This window comes from Pipistrellus kuhlii, unplaced genomic scaffold (assembly GCF_014108245.1).
Source record: "Pipistrellus kuhlii isolate mPipKuh1 unplaced genomic scaffold, mPipKuh1.p scaffold_m20_p_2, whole genome shotgun sequence".
In the NCBI taxonomy this organism is placed as follows: Eukaryota; Metazoa; Chordata; class Mammalia; order Chiroptera; family Vespertilionidae; genus Pipistrellus; species Pipistrellus kuhlii.
This window is the reverse complement of record NW_023425515.1, coordinates 150169458-150188255: the sequence shown is the minus strand read 5'-3', so window position 1 is coordinate 150188255 and position 18798 is coordinate 150169458. Positions and strand designations below refer to the sequence as shown.

At 37.3% G+C, this 18798-nt stretch overlaps 1 protein-coding gene across 1 annotated transcript in view; it reads left to right on the top strand.

Annotated features, from left to right (window-relative positions):
• The first annotated feature begins 3324 nt into the window (after positions 1 to 3324).
• The window catches only part of IL23R (interleukin 23 receptor), a 64414-nt gene continuing 48940 nt past the window's right edge, over positions 3325 to 18798 (top strand). The window contains 4 exon segments of the mRNA XM_036445758.2: positions 3325 to 3503; positions 4573 to 4674; positions 7599 to 7895; positions 14796 to 14919. Of these exon segments, the coding sequence (XP_036301651.1) occupies positions 4605 to 4674; positions 7599 to 7895; positions 14796 to 14919 (491 nt within the window). The 5' untranslated portion in view covers positions 3325 to 3503; positions 4573 to 4604.

The following is an 18798-nucleotide window of genomic DNA, read 5'->3' as shown; positions in this document are numbered from 1 at the left end:
TACCACTGTTACTGCACTCACCACCTGTGGGCAGGCTTCTGGCTGAGTGGCACAACCCCTGTGGGAGTGCGCTGACCATCAGGGGTCAGCTCCTGCATTGAGCGTCTGCCCCGTGGCAGTCAGTGCTCATCATAGCGACTGGTCATTCTGCCATTCAGCCAATTTGCATATTAGCCTTTTATTATATAGGATGCCCTGCTGTGTGTTCAGTAGTTGAACATTGACCCATGAACCAAGAGGTCACTGGTTTGATTCCTGATCAGGGCACATGTCCAGGTTGTGGACTTAATCCCCAGTAGGGGGCATGCAGGAGGCAACTGCTGGATGATGTTTTTCTTTCATCATTGATGTTTGTATCTCTCTATCCCTCTCCCTTCCTCTCTCTCTAAAAAAATAAAATAAAATAAAAGCATATTTTTAAAAAATAATAAAAATTTTTATTGAAAAGATGGTTAAGAACCACCATCAGCCCCCACACTACTTATATTTCTTCTTTCTTTTTAGAGTCAACATTTTCTGGTTCTGGACACCACTCCTTCCCTTATTGCTCTAAGTGTTCTCTTTGAATCCCCTTATTTTTATATATTAAAATGAAAAAATATTTATTGATAGAGAAAGAAATGTCTATTTTTTGTTACAAGTGTTTATATTTATGCATTCAATGGTTTATTCTTTTAAAAATATTTTTATTGATTTCTGAGAGGGAGGGAGAGGGAGAGAGAGTTAGAAACATCAATGATGAGAGACTCATTGATTGGCTGTTTCCTGCACACCCCTTACTGGGGATTGAGCTCACAACCCAGGTATGTGCCTTGACAGGGAATTGAACTGTGACCTCCTGGTTCATAGGTCAATAACAACCACTGAGCCATGCCAGGCTAATGGTTGATTCTTGTATGTGCCTTGAGCAGAGATCAAATCTGCACCCTGGCATAACAAAACTACACTCTAACCAAGTGAGCTACCTGGCCAGGACTGAGTCTTCTTATTCTAATTTTAGTTTCAATACTCTTAATATGCTGAAACCATTCAAATTTAGATCTCCAACTTAAACTTTTCTCCCAAGTTTACCAATGTCTACAGCAGTCTATCAGGTAGTTCTCTCTGAATATGTGCTAAGCATCCCAAAGTCAACATGCTCAGAACTAAATTCATCATTTCCCCACAATCTCTCCTCCTTTTGTGTGCTCAGTTAATGTCATTATCTACTGGGTCAGCAAAACTATTAATAGTCACCACAGTCATTCTTCATGACCTGAATCCTTAACTTCTCACGTACATGGTTGATTACATAATGCCAGAGTCACCATTTCTTCATTGGTCACAACAGCCTGTCCAACCTGCCTCGACAGAGCTCTCAGTTCTATGTTCTCCTCTCAGTTCTTGCTGCCTTCGCTTTGTTCTGGATCCTCATCAGCTTTTGATTTTCATTAGCCTCCTAACTGGGCTCTTTTAAAAAATGTGTATATATTTATTGATTTCAGAGAGGAAGGGAGAGGGAGAGAGAGAGAAAGAGAGAGAGAAAAATCAATGATGAGAGAAAATAACTGATCAGCTGCCTTCTGCACACTCCCATACAAGGGATCAAGCCTACAGGAATCGAACCATGACTTCCTGATTCATAGATTGATGTTCAGTCACCGAGCCACTCCAGCCCAGCTCTTAACTGGGCTCTTTATCTTCAGTTCATTCTCTCCACTGTAATTAGAATCACCTTTCTAAAATCTAATCTAATTATGTTATTCATATTTAACAACCTTTGCTATCTCTTGGCTGACATCAAGATAAAGGTTAAACTACTTAGCAGGAATACAAGGCCTATTACAATCTGCCATTGACCTAATTTTCCAGCTCAAATCTTATTCCTCTCAATCTGGAGAAATGCTTTCCAGTCCCATAACATTTATATTACTTGCAAATTTTGTTCTTGTGAACTGTTTTTCTACACTCTCTCGTTCACAGGTTGGAAAATGGTTACAAATAATTTAAACCCAGTGGATAGTCATTTCTTCTGTGTGGTCTTTAAAAATAGCAATCTTATTTGTTATATTCCAGTGGTTCTCAACCCTAATTATTCATTCTATCACCTGGGAGAGGAGGGCTTTAAAAAATGTCAGTGCCCAGCCTCTACCCACAGAAATGCAGACTGCATTATTTAGAATGAATCTAAGCAAAGGAATCAGTTAAGTATTTTTAGAGTATTCTAATGCATGAGTTACTAAGGATATAAAAATTAAAAAGTCAGTGTGGAGTTTCTGACTTCAAGAAGTTTTCAGTAGAGGAAACAAGTAAAATGAATTATTTACAAATAGAAAGAAGTATATAAAGTGAATAGGTTGTGCATGTAGAACAAATAGAGGAAGCAGGAACAAAAGGCATGCCAGGAAAAGCCCCCAATGGTGCCTACTATAAGCCAATCAAATATTTGGTAAATTTATTATTGCTAAACTGTGAACCTCATTTAAAACAACTGATCTGTAATTTAATGACTCTACACAATAAAACAAAGGAACTGTTTCATAATCAATAACCATTATACCTTTAATGCCCAGAACATTACCTGGCACAAAATACTACTAAAAAATGCTTGTTAAATAAATTAATGGTCTGAAATACAGTGCAGTAGTGAAAAAGAGGGATCTCTTACCCTTTGAAACAGCATGGAGGGACCTGGAGAGTATTATGCTAAGTGAAATAAGCCAGTCAGAGAAAGACAAGTATCACATGACCTCACTCATATGTGGAATCTAATAAAATAAACTGATCAACAAAATAGACTCAGAGATGTAGAAACATGGAACAGGCTGAGAAATCTCAGAGGGAAGGCAGAGGAGGTTGGGTGGGTGGTAGTGATCAACCAAAGGGGAAAAAAATAAAAATATATATATACACACACACACACACACACACACACACACACACACACACATATACACACACACACATAACCCATGGACACAGACAATGGTGGTGAAGGCCTGGGGTGGGGTTGGGGGCAGGCTAGAAGGAGTCATTGGGGAAAAGGATGTCATATGTAATACTTTCAACAATAAATATTTAAAAAATAAATTAATGGTCAACAGTAGCATTTAAAATTTTTCTTAATAAACAAATTTACACTTAATATCAATGTTTTTACAAATTAAAACTAAGCATCATGTGTTTGGTGTCAAAGATTTTGACAGAGCACGTATATGTGTCCTACTGTTCAGATGAGATAGGCAATTCTAAATGAAGCTGAGAAAACAAAAAGTACTGACAGAGCAGTTCACTTTCAATAATCTGGGTTTTCCCAAATAGTGACATGAGAGCCAGTCATTTTGAATTGGACAGTTTGAGTTTCTCTTCAAGAATCTGAAATGTAGGTCAGGGCTTTGCTGACATTTCCACTTGCTTCATAGCTGAGAACCTGAAGTGATCACTGACAGGCAGGCGGTGGGGAAAGAAGAGGTGACGCCAGCCTGGCTCTGAAGTGAAATTATGTGCTTCAAACAGACTGAAAGGTAAAGAGAAAACGAACATCCAACTACTTAAAAACAGCTATATTTCCTGTTGGAGATACATGGGCAAAATTATTTTCTCTTATAAGTTCTTGTGATATTTTATACAGTGTTACAAATGATAGTTGAATCTATAATATTGTCTGACATCAATTACCTTAGTATTTATTGTGCATAGCCTAGTAGGTGAGTAGTTAACTTCTGAAATATTTTAGTGCTTGTTTTCACTATTATTTGTAAAGATGACACCTACTGTTGTTAACAATAGTAGTTCCCTAGTTCATGAATCATGAGAACCCCAGTTTTTAAAAATGTTATTAGATATTTCATGCTATTTGATGAATTATGCATTTTGTTTTGTTGTATATTAAAGGCTCAAGGTTTAATGAAACATAAAATAAGTTAATAATGCTGATTATTGAATAACTGAATTATTAATAATGTAAGAAACTGACAGAGTAATGTAACTCCAGTGGTAAACTCGGGGCATTTTCTACATTATGTCTCTTTTGAGCTCTCCAGGGGTGAGTGAGCTTTCTGTAATTTTAACTGGTGACAACACATACGCATTTGTCTCACTTCATCCACTTTATCTTTCTTAATTTATTGCCCTTTTCTCTGGAGATTATGAGATTTTTGCTTTTTCCTAAGTTTTACTCATCAAATACCAATATTCCTGGAGCTTGTTAGATGCATAACCTGGTCGGGAGGAAAGTTCATCACCAGAATTTAGAGCAGGAGGAGATTTATGATGAGAGAGACTAGATAAGAGGAACTGTACTATATCCAGGATCAATAGGTCCTACTGAGCTAATTCACAGTGATTTTTGAAGGGTGTTAAATGGCATTCTTTTGCTTTACTCCATATTATACCTAGTCACACACTAGTGACTTTTTACCATTTGCCTCCTTTCTTTTGTCCATCCCTCCTTTCTTCCATCTCCCCTTTCTTCCTTCTCAGAGGTTCTTATCAAAGATAATAATAACTGCTATGAAAAAATGTGATGCCTTTTATTATTTTCTTAAAATACTAAAATTTAAACTTTTTTTTTTTTTTGTATTTTTCTCCTAGAGAGGAACAAAGAGCCTTCCCTGCTTTCAGACATGAATCAGGTCACATTTCAGTGGGATGTGTTAATAGCTCTTTACATATTCTTCAGCTGGTGTCATGGAGGTATAGTATTTTGAAAACCTATTGTTATCTTTTACTCAAATAAAATATTGAATGTCTAATATTTCCAAGGTGTCATGTATGCTAGGATCTCTGAAGAATCAAGTTATTATGTTGAGAAAAATTATATGAGCATAAGAATTATGTGGAATGAAATAAAAAAGGCTCCCTCTTTCCTAAGGCAGGATTCCTTTCCCAAGTACGAATCCCTAACGGGACCACCTTTAACTCGTATGTAAACATTTCTGATAAGGAGCTTATTACTTCGAGCTGGCATGTTCTATCTCTGAATTGTTATGACTGTTCTATGAAAATCCATCAAACATTCTGAAGTGAATTCAATGCCACAGACCATTTGTGGAGGGTTATTCTGTGTCAGGCACACTGAGCTAAGCCTTTTACCCCTCACAACAACAACTCTGTGCCGCAGTATTGAGTGCTGTTATTATTCCCTTCCTACAGTTTACATGCACGTCCGGCACTAGGACGGACACAGGCAGATTTGAGGAGTCCAGGAAGGGGGTCCTCAGAAGGACAGCCATTTGTGTTTAGGAGTTTCTATTGGGGGCAATGGTATCCTGGGGATGCATGGCAAGGACTCATTTACTGGGTGACAAGCAACACCAAGACAGGGTTCTAGGCCTTGAAGAGAACTTTCTAGATGGTGCAAGTTACTCAGAGAAGTGCAAAACTGTGTTCCACAGGCTGGGACACAATTATATTAGAGAGGTAGAGGCAGCCTCCGCATCGGAACTAGACTCCCTCCAGCAGGGTAGTGGACACTTCCAGACTCAGCCCAACACTATCCAAGAAGATTTGGGGGAAAGAAGGCACCAGTTACTTTTTCTGGCTTCTGGAAAAATGCAAATGATAAGTAGGGCTTCTGTTTATCATTCAAGTGATTAATACAGAGCATAGAGAAATAAGAGGGGTCCCTGTGAAGTGGCATTAGAGACCTTTCAGCTGTCCATCAGATATTATTTTATATACTAGTGTCCCAGTGAATGGATTTGTGCACATAGAAAGGAAATTAAATAGAAGAAATATTTCAGTATTGCTATTCGCCCTTTCTGTAATAATATAAATGTCAACCAAATTCATCATTGACAATGACAGATCAAAACACATGCATGTGATTGATGCCAGCAAGACCTTTATATATACTGTGCATGTGCAAGTCTACTTAACCTTTTATATATATAAACTTGCTTAATTAGACCTCCTTTCTGAACTAGCTGAACACTTTCCAGCCCAGTGAAGCAACCTAACTTCTCTTTCAGGTAATTATCAGAAACACAGCAATAAATATCAACACGAAGCAGATTATTATTGTAGATCACACAGGGAGAACAAAGGGTAAAATATTTAACTGCAGCAGTATTTGACTATATTCGGCACAGTGAGAAAACCTGAAGTCATTTTCAAGATCCACCATTTCTTACTTCTTTTCAGTTGGGTCAGATTTCCAAACTTTCTAACTCTCCCTTTTCTGGCTAATGAATAGAAAATAGGATTCTACCGAATCTCCTATCTATCTACTCCAGGACTTCTGTGAGGATCAAATGAGAGGAGGCATGAAAAAATGCTTCACAAACATTTGTTTAAATTGTAAAATGTTGCACCTGGTTATAAGGCAAGTCAGGTTCCTGGGCTGAAGAAACTCCAAGGAGGCTAATCACTAGGGAGAGGAAACCAGGCATTCCTATGTGATGTCATTACCCAATGCCCACAGTGATTATTTCTGGGCTGGGCTGGGCTGTGGGCTACATTCTGTGCCATGGGGTCTTTGCAGCGTTGGCTGTGATTTGATGGGGTGCCAGTCTGGGGTGGTGGGCCTCTGTCCCACTTGGGGAAGCCGAGTGTTGGTTTGTCAGCACCAGGTCCATGGTGCCATTTATTTTTAAATGGCCAGTGTGAGTCATGGTAGCTCCTGTGTTGAGCATCTTCCCCCTGGTGGTCAATGTGCGTCATAGCTTTCAGTTGGATGGATGGACACTTAGCCTTTTATATATATATATATAGTTATTTTTCAATCTGCTATGAAAATTTTTAATATAATCCAGACTACCTTTTCCAATTTTGTACTAGAATTTTATGTGACCCTTTTCAAATAGCCTTGCTGAATTAAAAATAACATATATACCATGTTTAAATTCCTCTGTCCAATCCAAGAACCCTATTAAAAAGAGAAGTTAACGTATTTTTCTGATCTATTCTTATATAATCCATGTTGATTCCTATGTATTGAAAAGTTATTGACTTGATAATTCATTGTTAATCAGTGTTTCTCTTTAATTAATTAATAATTAAATAATTTAAATAATTAATCCATCTATTTCTTTCTAACATAAATGTATATTACAATTATATATGTTGTTTTGCAATTTTTTTAACTTAAAAAAATTCTGAATATTTCTCATATGATTAAATTAAGAATGAATTTTAAGTGTTTAAAACAATAGATTTCTGCCATAAGTAACAGTATGGTTTTATTCATTAAACTCTGAATTTTCTGGTAAAACTAGCCTTTATCTACAAAATAATAAAGACTGATAGATTAATTGGGATTTGGATTCTGTAGTGCCAAATGTTAGATCTAATCTTACCTTTTAAAAAATGTGTAGCCTCATAATGCCTTGGTTCTCTGCTTTAAAATAAGAGAGCTAATTATATTTGTTCTTTAGACAGAGAAGCTTAAAGGCTGATATTAGTCTTTTGTCATGCTCTTGAGTCTTAACAGAAGCATAGTAAAAAATACATGACAATAAGCTAATCAATTAAAAGATACATTTAGTGCACAACTTTTTCCCAATGGAATTCATTTAATTAATAGAAAAGAATACATTTTAAAATAATAGCCTATTTAAAAAAAAAATCTGCTTTAATCTTTTATATGGAATTTATTGTTTTAATTTACTTATTTCCAGGAATTACAAATATAAACTGCTCTGGTCACATCTGGGTAGAACCAGCCACAATTTTTAAGATGGGTATGAATATCTCCATATATTGCCAAGCAGCAATTAAGAACTGCCAACCAAGGAAATTTTATTTTTATAAAAATAACATCAAAGAAGGATTGAAAATCACAAGGATTAATAAAACGACAGCTAAGCTTCGGTATGACAACTTTCTGGAACCACGTGCCTCCATGCGTTGCACGGCTGAATGTCCCGGATATTCTCGAGAGACACTGATATGTGGAAAAGACATTTCTTCTGGATGTAAGTGTGTGGGGTGCCTTCACAGTCCAAGTAAAAGTTCATCTAACAACTACTGGTAATCACCAACTTGTCTAAAAATAGAGGCAAACTGATATCGTTCACTTCTTATATTAGTTTAATACAGGAATTGCAAACTTAAATGTCTCCAGGGGCCAGGTTGGTGAAAAATATGAGTTACAAAAGCTGGTGGGATCTGTGCAGAGAGGAGAGCAGAGGTATGATCTACTAGGGACAGCCACTGCCCAGCTCCTGCATTTGTGAGGGCTCAATATTCACAGAGTTTTTGACTCTTTAGAAGAAGACTGAAATATGTGAACTCTATAAATGTTACCATGTTACCAACGATTCCAAAAAACCCCCCACAATTTTCAACAGTTACCTGGTCAGATACAGCATACATGAGAGGCAACGAACTCAGGTGTTAAATGGTACTTTTTTTTTTTTTAATGTGTTTTTCCTCTTATGTTTGTTTTTATTTTTCCAAATTAATATAATCAACTTTGAAGCAGATCCTACTGTAAAATTTTGAAACTAAGATTTAGGGAGAAAAACAGTTGCAAAACTAGCTTTGTGTTCTTGTTATCCTCCTTACCAGCTGTGTGACCTTTGATTAAGTTGCTTAACAAATCCAAGCCTCAATTCTGTATCTGTGAAGTGAGGCAAATTATACAGACTGTGGTAAGCCCTTAATTTTAATAATTTATTTTAAAAGCAGTTTATACACTTTACAGTACAACCATATGACTAAGCCCTTAAAAATAGATCCTTTGGACAAAACATGGAAGATTCTGATACAATTCTCTGCTTCTAATCCTACTGCCCCAATTGTGAATCACTATGCTTATTACTTTAATTATTAAGAAAAAAAATATCATTAATCTTTAACATATTTGCTAAATTCAATTTGTGTGCAAGCATTCTGAAGATGTTTAAATTATTAGAGTAATATGGGCTCATTTGCATAATTATATACTTAATTCTTCTTTGTACTATTATGAACATAGATCAATAAGTTCAGCACTGTTTTAACCCAGATATTTATTTCCTACTAGAGGCCTGGTGCATGAATTCATGCACATGTGGGGTCCGGCCAGACTGCCTTAATCAGGACCAATCAGGACTGGCAGGGGGGAGGGGCTGCTGGAGTCATAGCAACTGGTCATTCCAGTCATTCCAGTGACTTGGCTTTTATATATATATATATAGATGACATCTAGGTCCATTTTCAATGAAGGTAGAGGGCTTTGGGTATGTGCTATATTCTCTTCCTCCACACTTATGAGAATTAAATCTGAGTTCTTCCTTCTTGACCTCCAGGCCTTACCTAGTAAGAGCCAGACCACCTGGACTCTAGAATGGATAGCTGAAAAGCAGGGGATCTATAATAAGGCCATTGTCCTATTTAACTCTGGCTGCCTGATCTTGCAAAAGTTTCAAAAAGAAGAAGAAGCCCTGGCTGGTGTGGCTCAGTTGGTTAGGCATCATGCCATGCACCAAAAGGTTGCTGGTTTGATTCCCGGTGAGGGACACATGCTCAGGTGGATAGGCAGTAGATCAATTCTCTCTTACATTAATGTTTATTTCTCTCTCCTCCTTCCTCCTCTTTAAAAAATTTAACAAAAATATAGAAGAAATATGGGAAGTGGTAGAAGTAAACTGAGGAAGAAAAGTAGTTGAAAAGAAAGTAGTATGTTTTGGAGTCAAAGAATAAGGTTGGCAACTGTATGCCTTCAACTGATAACAACATGCTAAACTTGCCCTAAATTGTGGGAATTGAAACCACAGGCAAACATCTTATCTGATGTATGAGGACTCCTTACCTTGTCCACATCCTCAGGAAATAGAAATAAGCCTTAATGTTTAACTACTTCACTATTAATCCCCACCAGTGGGGTGGGGGTGTTGAGATAATATATAATTTTTTCAGCGGGCAAATTAGCAACTTCCACAGTTATGAGGAAAGATTAGATTTTTATTTAAGCCAGAGGAAGAAAGAGGCCAAAGAAGCATGGCCTTTTTCCCTGTGCTGCAGTTTGGGTGATAGATCACTACCAGTAGCTCTCCCATTGCTGGCTAAGGATCTCTGACACTCCCCCCACCCTCCACACACACACACACACACACACACACACACACACACACACACACACACACACACACACACACACACACACACACACAAAAGAAATCATTGGGTGATGCTTAAAGTTAGGGAATGGCCTTTGCTCCCCTTCTAGGACAATATAATGAAGCACTTATTCTCTGCAAATGGCTGCTCAGAAAGGACATCCTTCTTCCCATTTATTTACTTTGTGGGTGTAATTTCTCACATAGACCCCTGGTTATGAGTATGAAATGGTAACTGCCAGGTAAAAATTTATTCAGTCCCCTGGATTGAAGAACCCCTGCATTCTCGGGTTCTGCGTTTTTAGCAAATAAAACTTCCTTTTTAAGTAGGTCACAAAAAGGTTTTTTTTTAGGGTTTTGAGGTATTCTGGAAATCACATTGCTTTCGCTGGATCACTTTGATCACAGGATACTTGTCCTGCGAGCTTTACTATGTCGATTTATTGTTACTGCTTTAACAGAATGATTATATGTATATTTTTAGACTGAAGACAAGTCATAAAAGACAGAGAGAAGTTAAATCAATCACTGCTTTCCCTGAAAAGTTATCTATCTCTCTATATTTAAAGTGATCTGTACTTTAATGTGCAATTTGTGAAACACAAACTTATTATTACAATTTCATTTGTAGTCATAATTTTAAACATGTCTTGGTTTCTTGTCTGTGATTAAATGTATGCTTATTATAGGAAGTTTGTTCTATCAGAATAACACCAACTCCTGGAACCAAACACTATGAGATGTCTTTATGCATTTGAAAATACCAAATTAAACATGGGACAGTCACATCACCACTTAATCATTTATTTAAAAACTTAAATATCTTTGACTTAAATTTTAACCATCTTTGATCGCTACTTACCTTGATAAAAGCAGACTTGTTATCTAATAAACGTCCTGAATATTCATCTTTAGCATTGCTCTTAAGTATAATTATTGGCACAATTAAGTTGGTTTGTGCTCTCCTTGGGGAAGGAATTAAATAGTGATCTTTGTCAGAAGCACTGCGTTTCTTTTCATTATAAGCCTGCTTATTATTATCATTTTATTAATCAATCCAATCAATTCATGAAATATACTTTATCGAGAGATTGCTATGCACTAAAAATGTGTTAAATGCTAGAAGAGGAATCACAGACTCTGCTTTCAAGAAGCTCTCAGTAGAAAATGATCTCTGTCTAGACTCTGAATTAATTAGAATCCTGGTCTGTGATTAATAAGTGCCCCGATAGGGGAGGGATAGCATTGGTAGGCAAGAGCAAAAACTTAAGCCTCATGCTTGTATAGTTTAGGGTATTTGTTAGTATCTAGTTGTAAAGTAGGTTTTTATTCTTGAACGTTTAATAACCTGGAAATGAGCTCCAACAACAATTTGGTCTTACTCTCATAACCATACTCACATTCCCTATCTTTGCATAGCTTTACATTGATATTACAAACTAGAGGCCTGATGCATGAAATTCGTGCAGAGCTCAGCCCCTGCCTCAGCACCCCACCCCACTACCCCCCACTGCGGTGGCTTCATCCAGAAGGATGTCCCATTAGCATATTACACTTTTATTATTATATGTATTGTGTTTATTTGTGTGTGTGTGTGTGTGTGTGTGTGTAATCTACTTTTTTTTTTTTTTTTGCAAAGTTAATAAACCATCAGACATTTATAACCCTGAGCATTCAGTTCAGATAGAATGCTGTGGAGTAAATAGCATATCCCAAAATAATGACAGTTGTCTTTCATGGTGACTAATTCAATAATGCTCTTATCTGAAACCAGAAAACAAAAATAACTTCAGCACAGCCGAAACCGGTTTGGCTCAGTGGTAGAGCGTCGGACTGCGGACTGAAAGGTCCCGGGTTCGATTCCGGTCAGGGGCATGTACATTGGTTGCGGGCACATCTCCGGTAGGGGGTGGTGTGCAGGAGGCAGCTGGTCGATGTTTCTCTCTCATCAACGTTTCTGGCTCTCTATCTCTCTCCCTTCCTCCACTCTGTAAAATATCAATAAAATATATTTAAAAAAAAATAAAATAACTTCAGCACAAATCACTGTAATCATTGAGGGACCACAACTCAATCAATATTCAAAGTGACTTAAATGTCTGTGTCCACATTTACCTCCTTTAAAGAGCAGATAAAATGTAAAGTTTTCTTTACCCTACTTGGCATCCTATTTCTCCCCATTGTAACTCAATGCTACAACTCACAAAAATGTTTTAAAGTACTTTAGTCTATTCTTACTGTTCGAAAATCATTTTATTATAAAAAAAATTACAGTCAATACATAAAATTTTAAAAATTTTAGACCAGCAAAAAGAAATACTCATGATCTCTATACCCCATATTCTTACTAAAAGAATCCATCTTTAATAATTCAGAGTACCTTTCAAGTTTCTCTCTCTCTCTCTCTTTCTCTACCTTAATCCCTCTCTCTCTGTCTCTCAAATGAGACCACTACACTATTTCACAATTTGTTTTTTCACTTTATCATATGACCATTATTTAATTATTTACTAAACTAATTAAACATACATAATTGTATTCTACATTGTTTTGGAATGTATTTTAGGAGCATATTATAGTTTATTTAACCTTATTTTAGTTTATTAAGTTTGTTTCTAAATTTTTATTACAATAAACAATACTTCAAGAGGCAATTTTTTTAGCCAAATAGTTTGTATACCTATGAATATTTCATTAAGAATGCAATCCTAGATGTAAAATGCTGGGTTGCGAGATATTATTCTAGCTTTTAAAGATGATGATATGTAAAGTGTTCTCCATAAAGGCTGCAGCAATTTGCACAACTGTGTTAGAGAATTGTCCTTTGTCCATTCCAACTCTGAGGACTGCCATTTTTAAAAATTCTTGCCATTTTTATAGGTCTAAATGACATCTATTATCTTTTCAATTTGCAATAAGGATAATTTTTTTGCATATTTATTTCTGAATTTACAAGTAATTTTCTTGGTATGTAATTTGCAGGTGAAGTGCAAGGAGTATATTTAGATTTAAGATAAATCTTTGGGTATAATTTCAGGTGCATAAATGTCCGACCATTTATTTTTTTATGATCCCCCCATTCTGCCATTTGTCTGGTCATTCTCTGAATAGTCTAGTTTCCCAGACAGGATTGCACATGTAGGCACAAACTGAGAGAGCAGCACATGAAAAAGTGAGTATATAATCAGCACTCAATATTTCCATACTTCTTTTGTTATCTTTTTCTTGGTAATTTATTCCTGGATGGTGCAACTGAAAATTCCAGGTGCTGTTCCATACTTGTTGGGGTTTCATCAGCTCCAAGGGCTCAAACACTGTCATCAGAACTCTCTGATCTTTTCCCATCTCTTGGGTTTTGTCTTCCCCTGCGTTGACTTCATTCTTAAGTAGGCAGTTTCTCTATGACAGGGAGATGGCCACCAGCAACTCACAGCTCCCTATTACTCAGAGAGTAATTTCAGGGGGAAAGAGGGTGCCTCTTTTACAATGGCTCCTGAAAAAGTCCCTGGGAGAATTCTCATTGGTTCATCTTGAGTCATGTGGTCTCATAGTGATTGACAGCCATTGGGATAGTGAGGGGATGAAGTAGGGAGTGGGAGATGTCAGTGTTGAAAAAGGAAAAATGCTAGCAGACAAAATCTAATAATGTTCTCTATAATATGGCCACTCAGAGAAAACACAGAGGAGGGGTTGAGGAAGGGAGAAAGAACCTTGAAATAGAATTCTGTGGTTACCAACATTTTAAAAAATCTTGTTTTTATACTGCGGTAATATAGACACAACATAAAACATACCATTTTAACAATTCCTAAGTGTACAGTTCTGTGGCATTGAGTTCATTGTTGTGCAACCATCACCACCATTCATCTCTAGAATGCTTTTCATCTTGCAAAACTGAAACTCTGTATCCATTAACCATCAACTTCCCATTCCTCCCTACCCTCAACCACTGACAACCACCATGATACTATTCTACTTTCTATCTCTAAAACTTTGACTCTTCTAGATACCTCCTATAAGTAAAATCATACAATATTTCTCCTTCGTGTCTGACTTATTTTACTTAGTATAATGTCTCCAAGGTTCATCTGCATTGTAGCATGTCAGAATTCCTTTTCCTTTTAAGGCTGAGTAATACTCAATAGAAGGTATAGATGGAATAGATGCCAGAGGAGAAGTAGAAAAAACCCTTTGGAGAACTCTTTCCCAGGAGCCAAAAGGCACAGAAGGTTTCAAGAAGGGTGTGGCCCAGATATTAAATGCTGCAGAGGTCAAGGTATATGACTGCAAAGAGATCGTGGAATTTATTGATTAGGAAATCATTAAGGACCTTACCAACTGGGGTTTTGGTGGAACTGTGGGCTGAATCTTGATTGTTGGGATTTAGAAGTAAATAGGAGATGAAGAAAAAGACCAGTACAGTGACTTCTTAAAAAAAAAAAAAAAAAAAAAAAAAAGCTATTAAGAAAAGAAGATACAGTGGTAGCTAAGAAGAGAGTTTAGAAGGGTGAAAAAAAAAATTTTTTTTTTTTATGGGAGGAACTTGATCACAATTAGTATCCCCAAAGAAGTAGAGTATATAGAGAAATCTGTAAAGGAAAGGAGCAGTGTTTGATGGCAGAGTGGGTTGCAAGGTGAGGTGGTAGGGAATGAATGAGAGAAATTCTGAGAGGGATTGACCTGTTTTCCCAGATGAAATGGAAAGTTTATCAACTACTTTATAAAGAACTTGATGTTTCTATGGGGGTTCCTAAGTGATACATTTTGTTGCAGATCCACCTGATGTCCCTGAGGAGGTAACCTGTGTAATTCACGAATATTCAGGCAACATGACTTGTACCTGGAACACCGGGAAGCCCACCTACCTAGACACAAAGTATCTGGTGCACTTGAAGAGGTAGGTTCCTTCCTCAACACTTCCAATAAGCAATTCCAGGGCAGTTCATCGAGTCCTTCACCTCCCACAGGGACCCAGGAAAGCCCCAAGCATGAAACAGGCACCCTGATTACTCCCAGCTCCCTAACCATAAGTGAAGCTACCACAACCCTTTCACGCCCTTAATACTTTCACTTGGGGTGTGCGGGGGAGGGGGGTGTGTTCTATAATCTTTCTAACCTTTTAATTCATTGATAGGGAACAGGGGCAGGATCCTATGGTTATACAGCAGGACAATTTTAGAAGGACTTTGCTTAAAAATCCCAGAGCTATCCTCCTTCTAAGGTTTAGGCAATTTACCCAATTTCTCCAAATTGACTTCTCCTTATCTTTAAAATGGCCTAAAATAGAACCGATTGCACAGGTTTGTTCTAATTGTTTAAATTAAATCTTTATTTATTTATTTATTTATTTATTTATTTATTTATTTATTTTAAAGAATGCCTTCAGTCCTAGCCAGGTGGCTTAGTTGGTTGGCGTGTCATCCTGTGCACCAAAAGATTTCAGGTTCGATCCCCAGTCAGCTCATACAGGAGGCAGCGATTGATTTTTTTCTTTCACCTCTCTCTCTCTCTCTCTTTCTCTCTCTCTCTCTCCTTCTTCTGTCTCTGAAATCAGTAACATAATAATAATAATAATAATAATAATAATAATAAACATAAACATAAACATATTGTCAGGTGAGGATTAAAAAATAAAGAATGCCTTCAGTAGTATATTTGAAGCACACTATTAATATTTTTCTCTCAAAAATTTCACAAGCTACTTATTGAGCCTTACTGTTTGGGAAGCACTGAGCTAAAAGCTTTACATGTGCTGCCTCATTTAATCCCCCATACAACCCTGTGATGTACATAAGATCCCCCAACTCCCCAATTTTCATAAGCAAGGCTACTGAGGCTTACCAGGGTTAGGCAATGTGCCCGGGGCCACACTGCTACAGAGAGGGAGAGGCGGGTTGGCCTGACTGCCTTACTTCTAATTTCCTTCCTTTTCTGCTGAAATCATGTAAAGAACCAAGTCAGGGGACATGTTTAATAGATGCTGTCTAGGTCTCATCAATATAGAAGAGAATAACCTTCCAAACTTGCTCTTCTTCCCCACTTGCTAGGTACTCAGAATAATTGTGATGAAATAAATCATAGAAACTAACACCTTTTCATTCAAGAAACTCTGGGTAGAAAGCAGACATCTTTCTGAGTACATGGCAAAGCCCAGAGCTACTAGCCTTGTGCCTTCCAGCCCAGGGCAAGAAGCTCGCACCTTTCATTCTGAGATGGGGTTAAACAGTGGCGTGGGCGGGAATTCAAGGGATGATGGAACAGATCGGAAAAGGGTTGCACTGATGAACAGCACACAATGTGCTAAGCAACGTGCTCCGTGTGTACTTCATGTGCTTACGGCTTCAATGCTCAACTCAGCCTTGTGAGGTAACTATTATTCTTCCTGTTTTCGGAGGGCTTGGAGAGCTCCTCTCGTCTCTCGTCTCTCCAAAGACACTTGGCTAAGACACAGGGCACCAGGATTCTAACAAGGGTCTGAGCATTCATTAATCTCACCCCTTGCCTTGGGGGTAAGATAGTCTCCAGGAGATGAAAAAAAAAAAAAGGCCAAGAGGACAAGAAAACTAAAGTCTCATTGCTAAGTCCACATCAGAATGGTGAAATGAGGGCACTGTGGGAGCAAACCCCACAGTCCAAGCTCACAGAAAAACCAGACTGACACTGAGCCTTCAGGATTTCTGTTATTCCTGGACCCTTTTACTATCTCCTGATCATAGTTGGTTAGTTAATTTTTTAAAAATGTAGCAGCTTTATTGGTTCAATATCTGATACAATTCACCTCATATAAAGTGTACTATTCACAGAGTTCTAGTATATTCACAGAGTTGCGCAACTATTACCACAGTCCATTTTAGGACATTTTCATCACGCCACAGAGAAACCCTGCATCTGTTAGTAGTCACTCACTGCTTCTCTTCAACGTTTCCAGCGTTCTCTATGGATGCCTGTTCTGGCTGAATAATGTTCCATTGTGTGGACATATCCCACTCATTAGTTGGTGGAATTTGGGTTGTTTTCACTTTTTGGCTATTATGCTTCTATTAACATTTGTGTACAATATGTTTTCATTTCTCTTGGGCAGATACTTAGAAATACAACTCCAAATAGAACTGCTGTGTCATATGGTAACTCTGTCTAACCTTTAGAGGAACTGCCACAGAGTTTTCTAAAGCAGCTGTAACATTTCACATTCCCAGCAGAAGTATATGAGGTGAGGGTTCTAATTTCTGCACATCCTTGCCAACACTTGTTAGTATCTTGTTGGTTACTGCCATCTTAGTGAGTGTAGGTTAATCCTTTTAGGTCCTACTAACCTGCCTTCTCAGATTCTTGACAGTAAAATTGCATTGTAAATTTGGAACACACATAGCACAATTTGAAAAAATACACCTGTTAGCAAAAACTTGCCAACCACCACTTAATTTCCTATTTAATGTCATAAAAATATTCTCCAAATAGTTCATAAGGTCATTTATTATAGATTTCTTTTAAAATTAGTTAATGCATTTTAATTGAATATGTTTAAATTATTTGCATGTGGCTTTTGAGGGACACATTCTCTTTATAAAGTGAAGAATACCTGGAGTGAGTTATGAGTACTGAGATTGTTCCATTGGAAAGAACAAGGGCTTCAGAGTTTTACATTTGATTTCTAGTTCTCAGACTTATCAGTCAGATGTCTTTTATGATGCAAATATTAAAAAAAAAAAAAAAAACCAAGCACTGTGACTTGAACAGTTGGGGCTTCATTTATATCAGGCCATAGGTGTAGTTAGCACAGAGCTGGCTTGATAATTCAATGACACCCCAAGGATCTAGGCTCTTTCTGCCTTTCTCCTCTGTAATCTTGTGCATTGGTCTTAATCCTCAGATGCTGTACTTCCAGTCTTCTCATATAAGTGCCCAGAATATGGAGCTTAGTACTATCATCAACCTTATCTGCCATAGTTATTAGGTGGGCGATCTTGGAAAAATTATTTAGTTTTCGTGAACCTTAGCCTCTTGTGAAATGAGGATAAGTAATACCATACTGGATTATAAGAAAGCAAATTATAAAACTTATAATCAAATTAGGAAATGCTTAAGACATTAATAACAAAAAGGCAATGTAAGAATATTATGGTGACACTCAAGGTTGACTCCCTAGACTTATTTAATTCATTCTTACATCAAAGCCTGAGTGATTTGGGAGAAAAATTTAATGTAAAGCCATTAAAAAATGATCGTTTACAGGATATTATAAATGATTAATTATTTTATTTACATTGTTTTCAAATAACAGCAATTTTGGATCGATTACTAGAAAGAGATGTTAAATATGCTGAGACTCATTTTCTAGCTGTTGTACATATGTCAAGAGTAAATTTACTCATTCATTCAAACCAGAATGTTCAATCTGGACAATAATTTTTATTTGTTTTGTTCACTGCTGTATTGCTTGAGCCTAGAATGCTTGATACATAGTAAGGACATTTCCCCCTCACAGTCTACTTAGAGAATAATAATAAAAAGTCATCCTATATAATAAAGAGGTAATATGCAAATTGGTCATCATGCCCTAACAAGATGGCTGCCTATGACCAGGCTGGCAGGGGGATTAGTGAGGGACGACCAAACGACTGAACAGCAGGCTGCATGGGGTGACCAGGCCAGCAGGGGGGTAGTTGGAGGTGAACAGGCTGGCAGGGAGGGCAGTAAGAGGTGACCAGGCTGGCAAAGGGGACAGTTAAGGGCGACAAGACTGGTAGAGGGGATGCAGTTGGGGCCACCAGGCCAA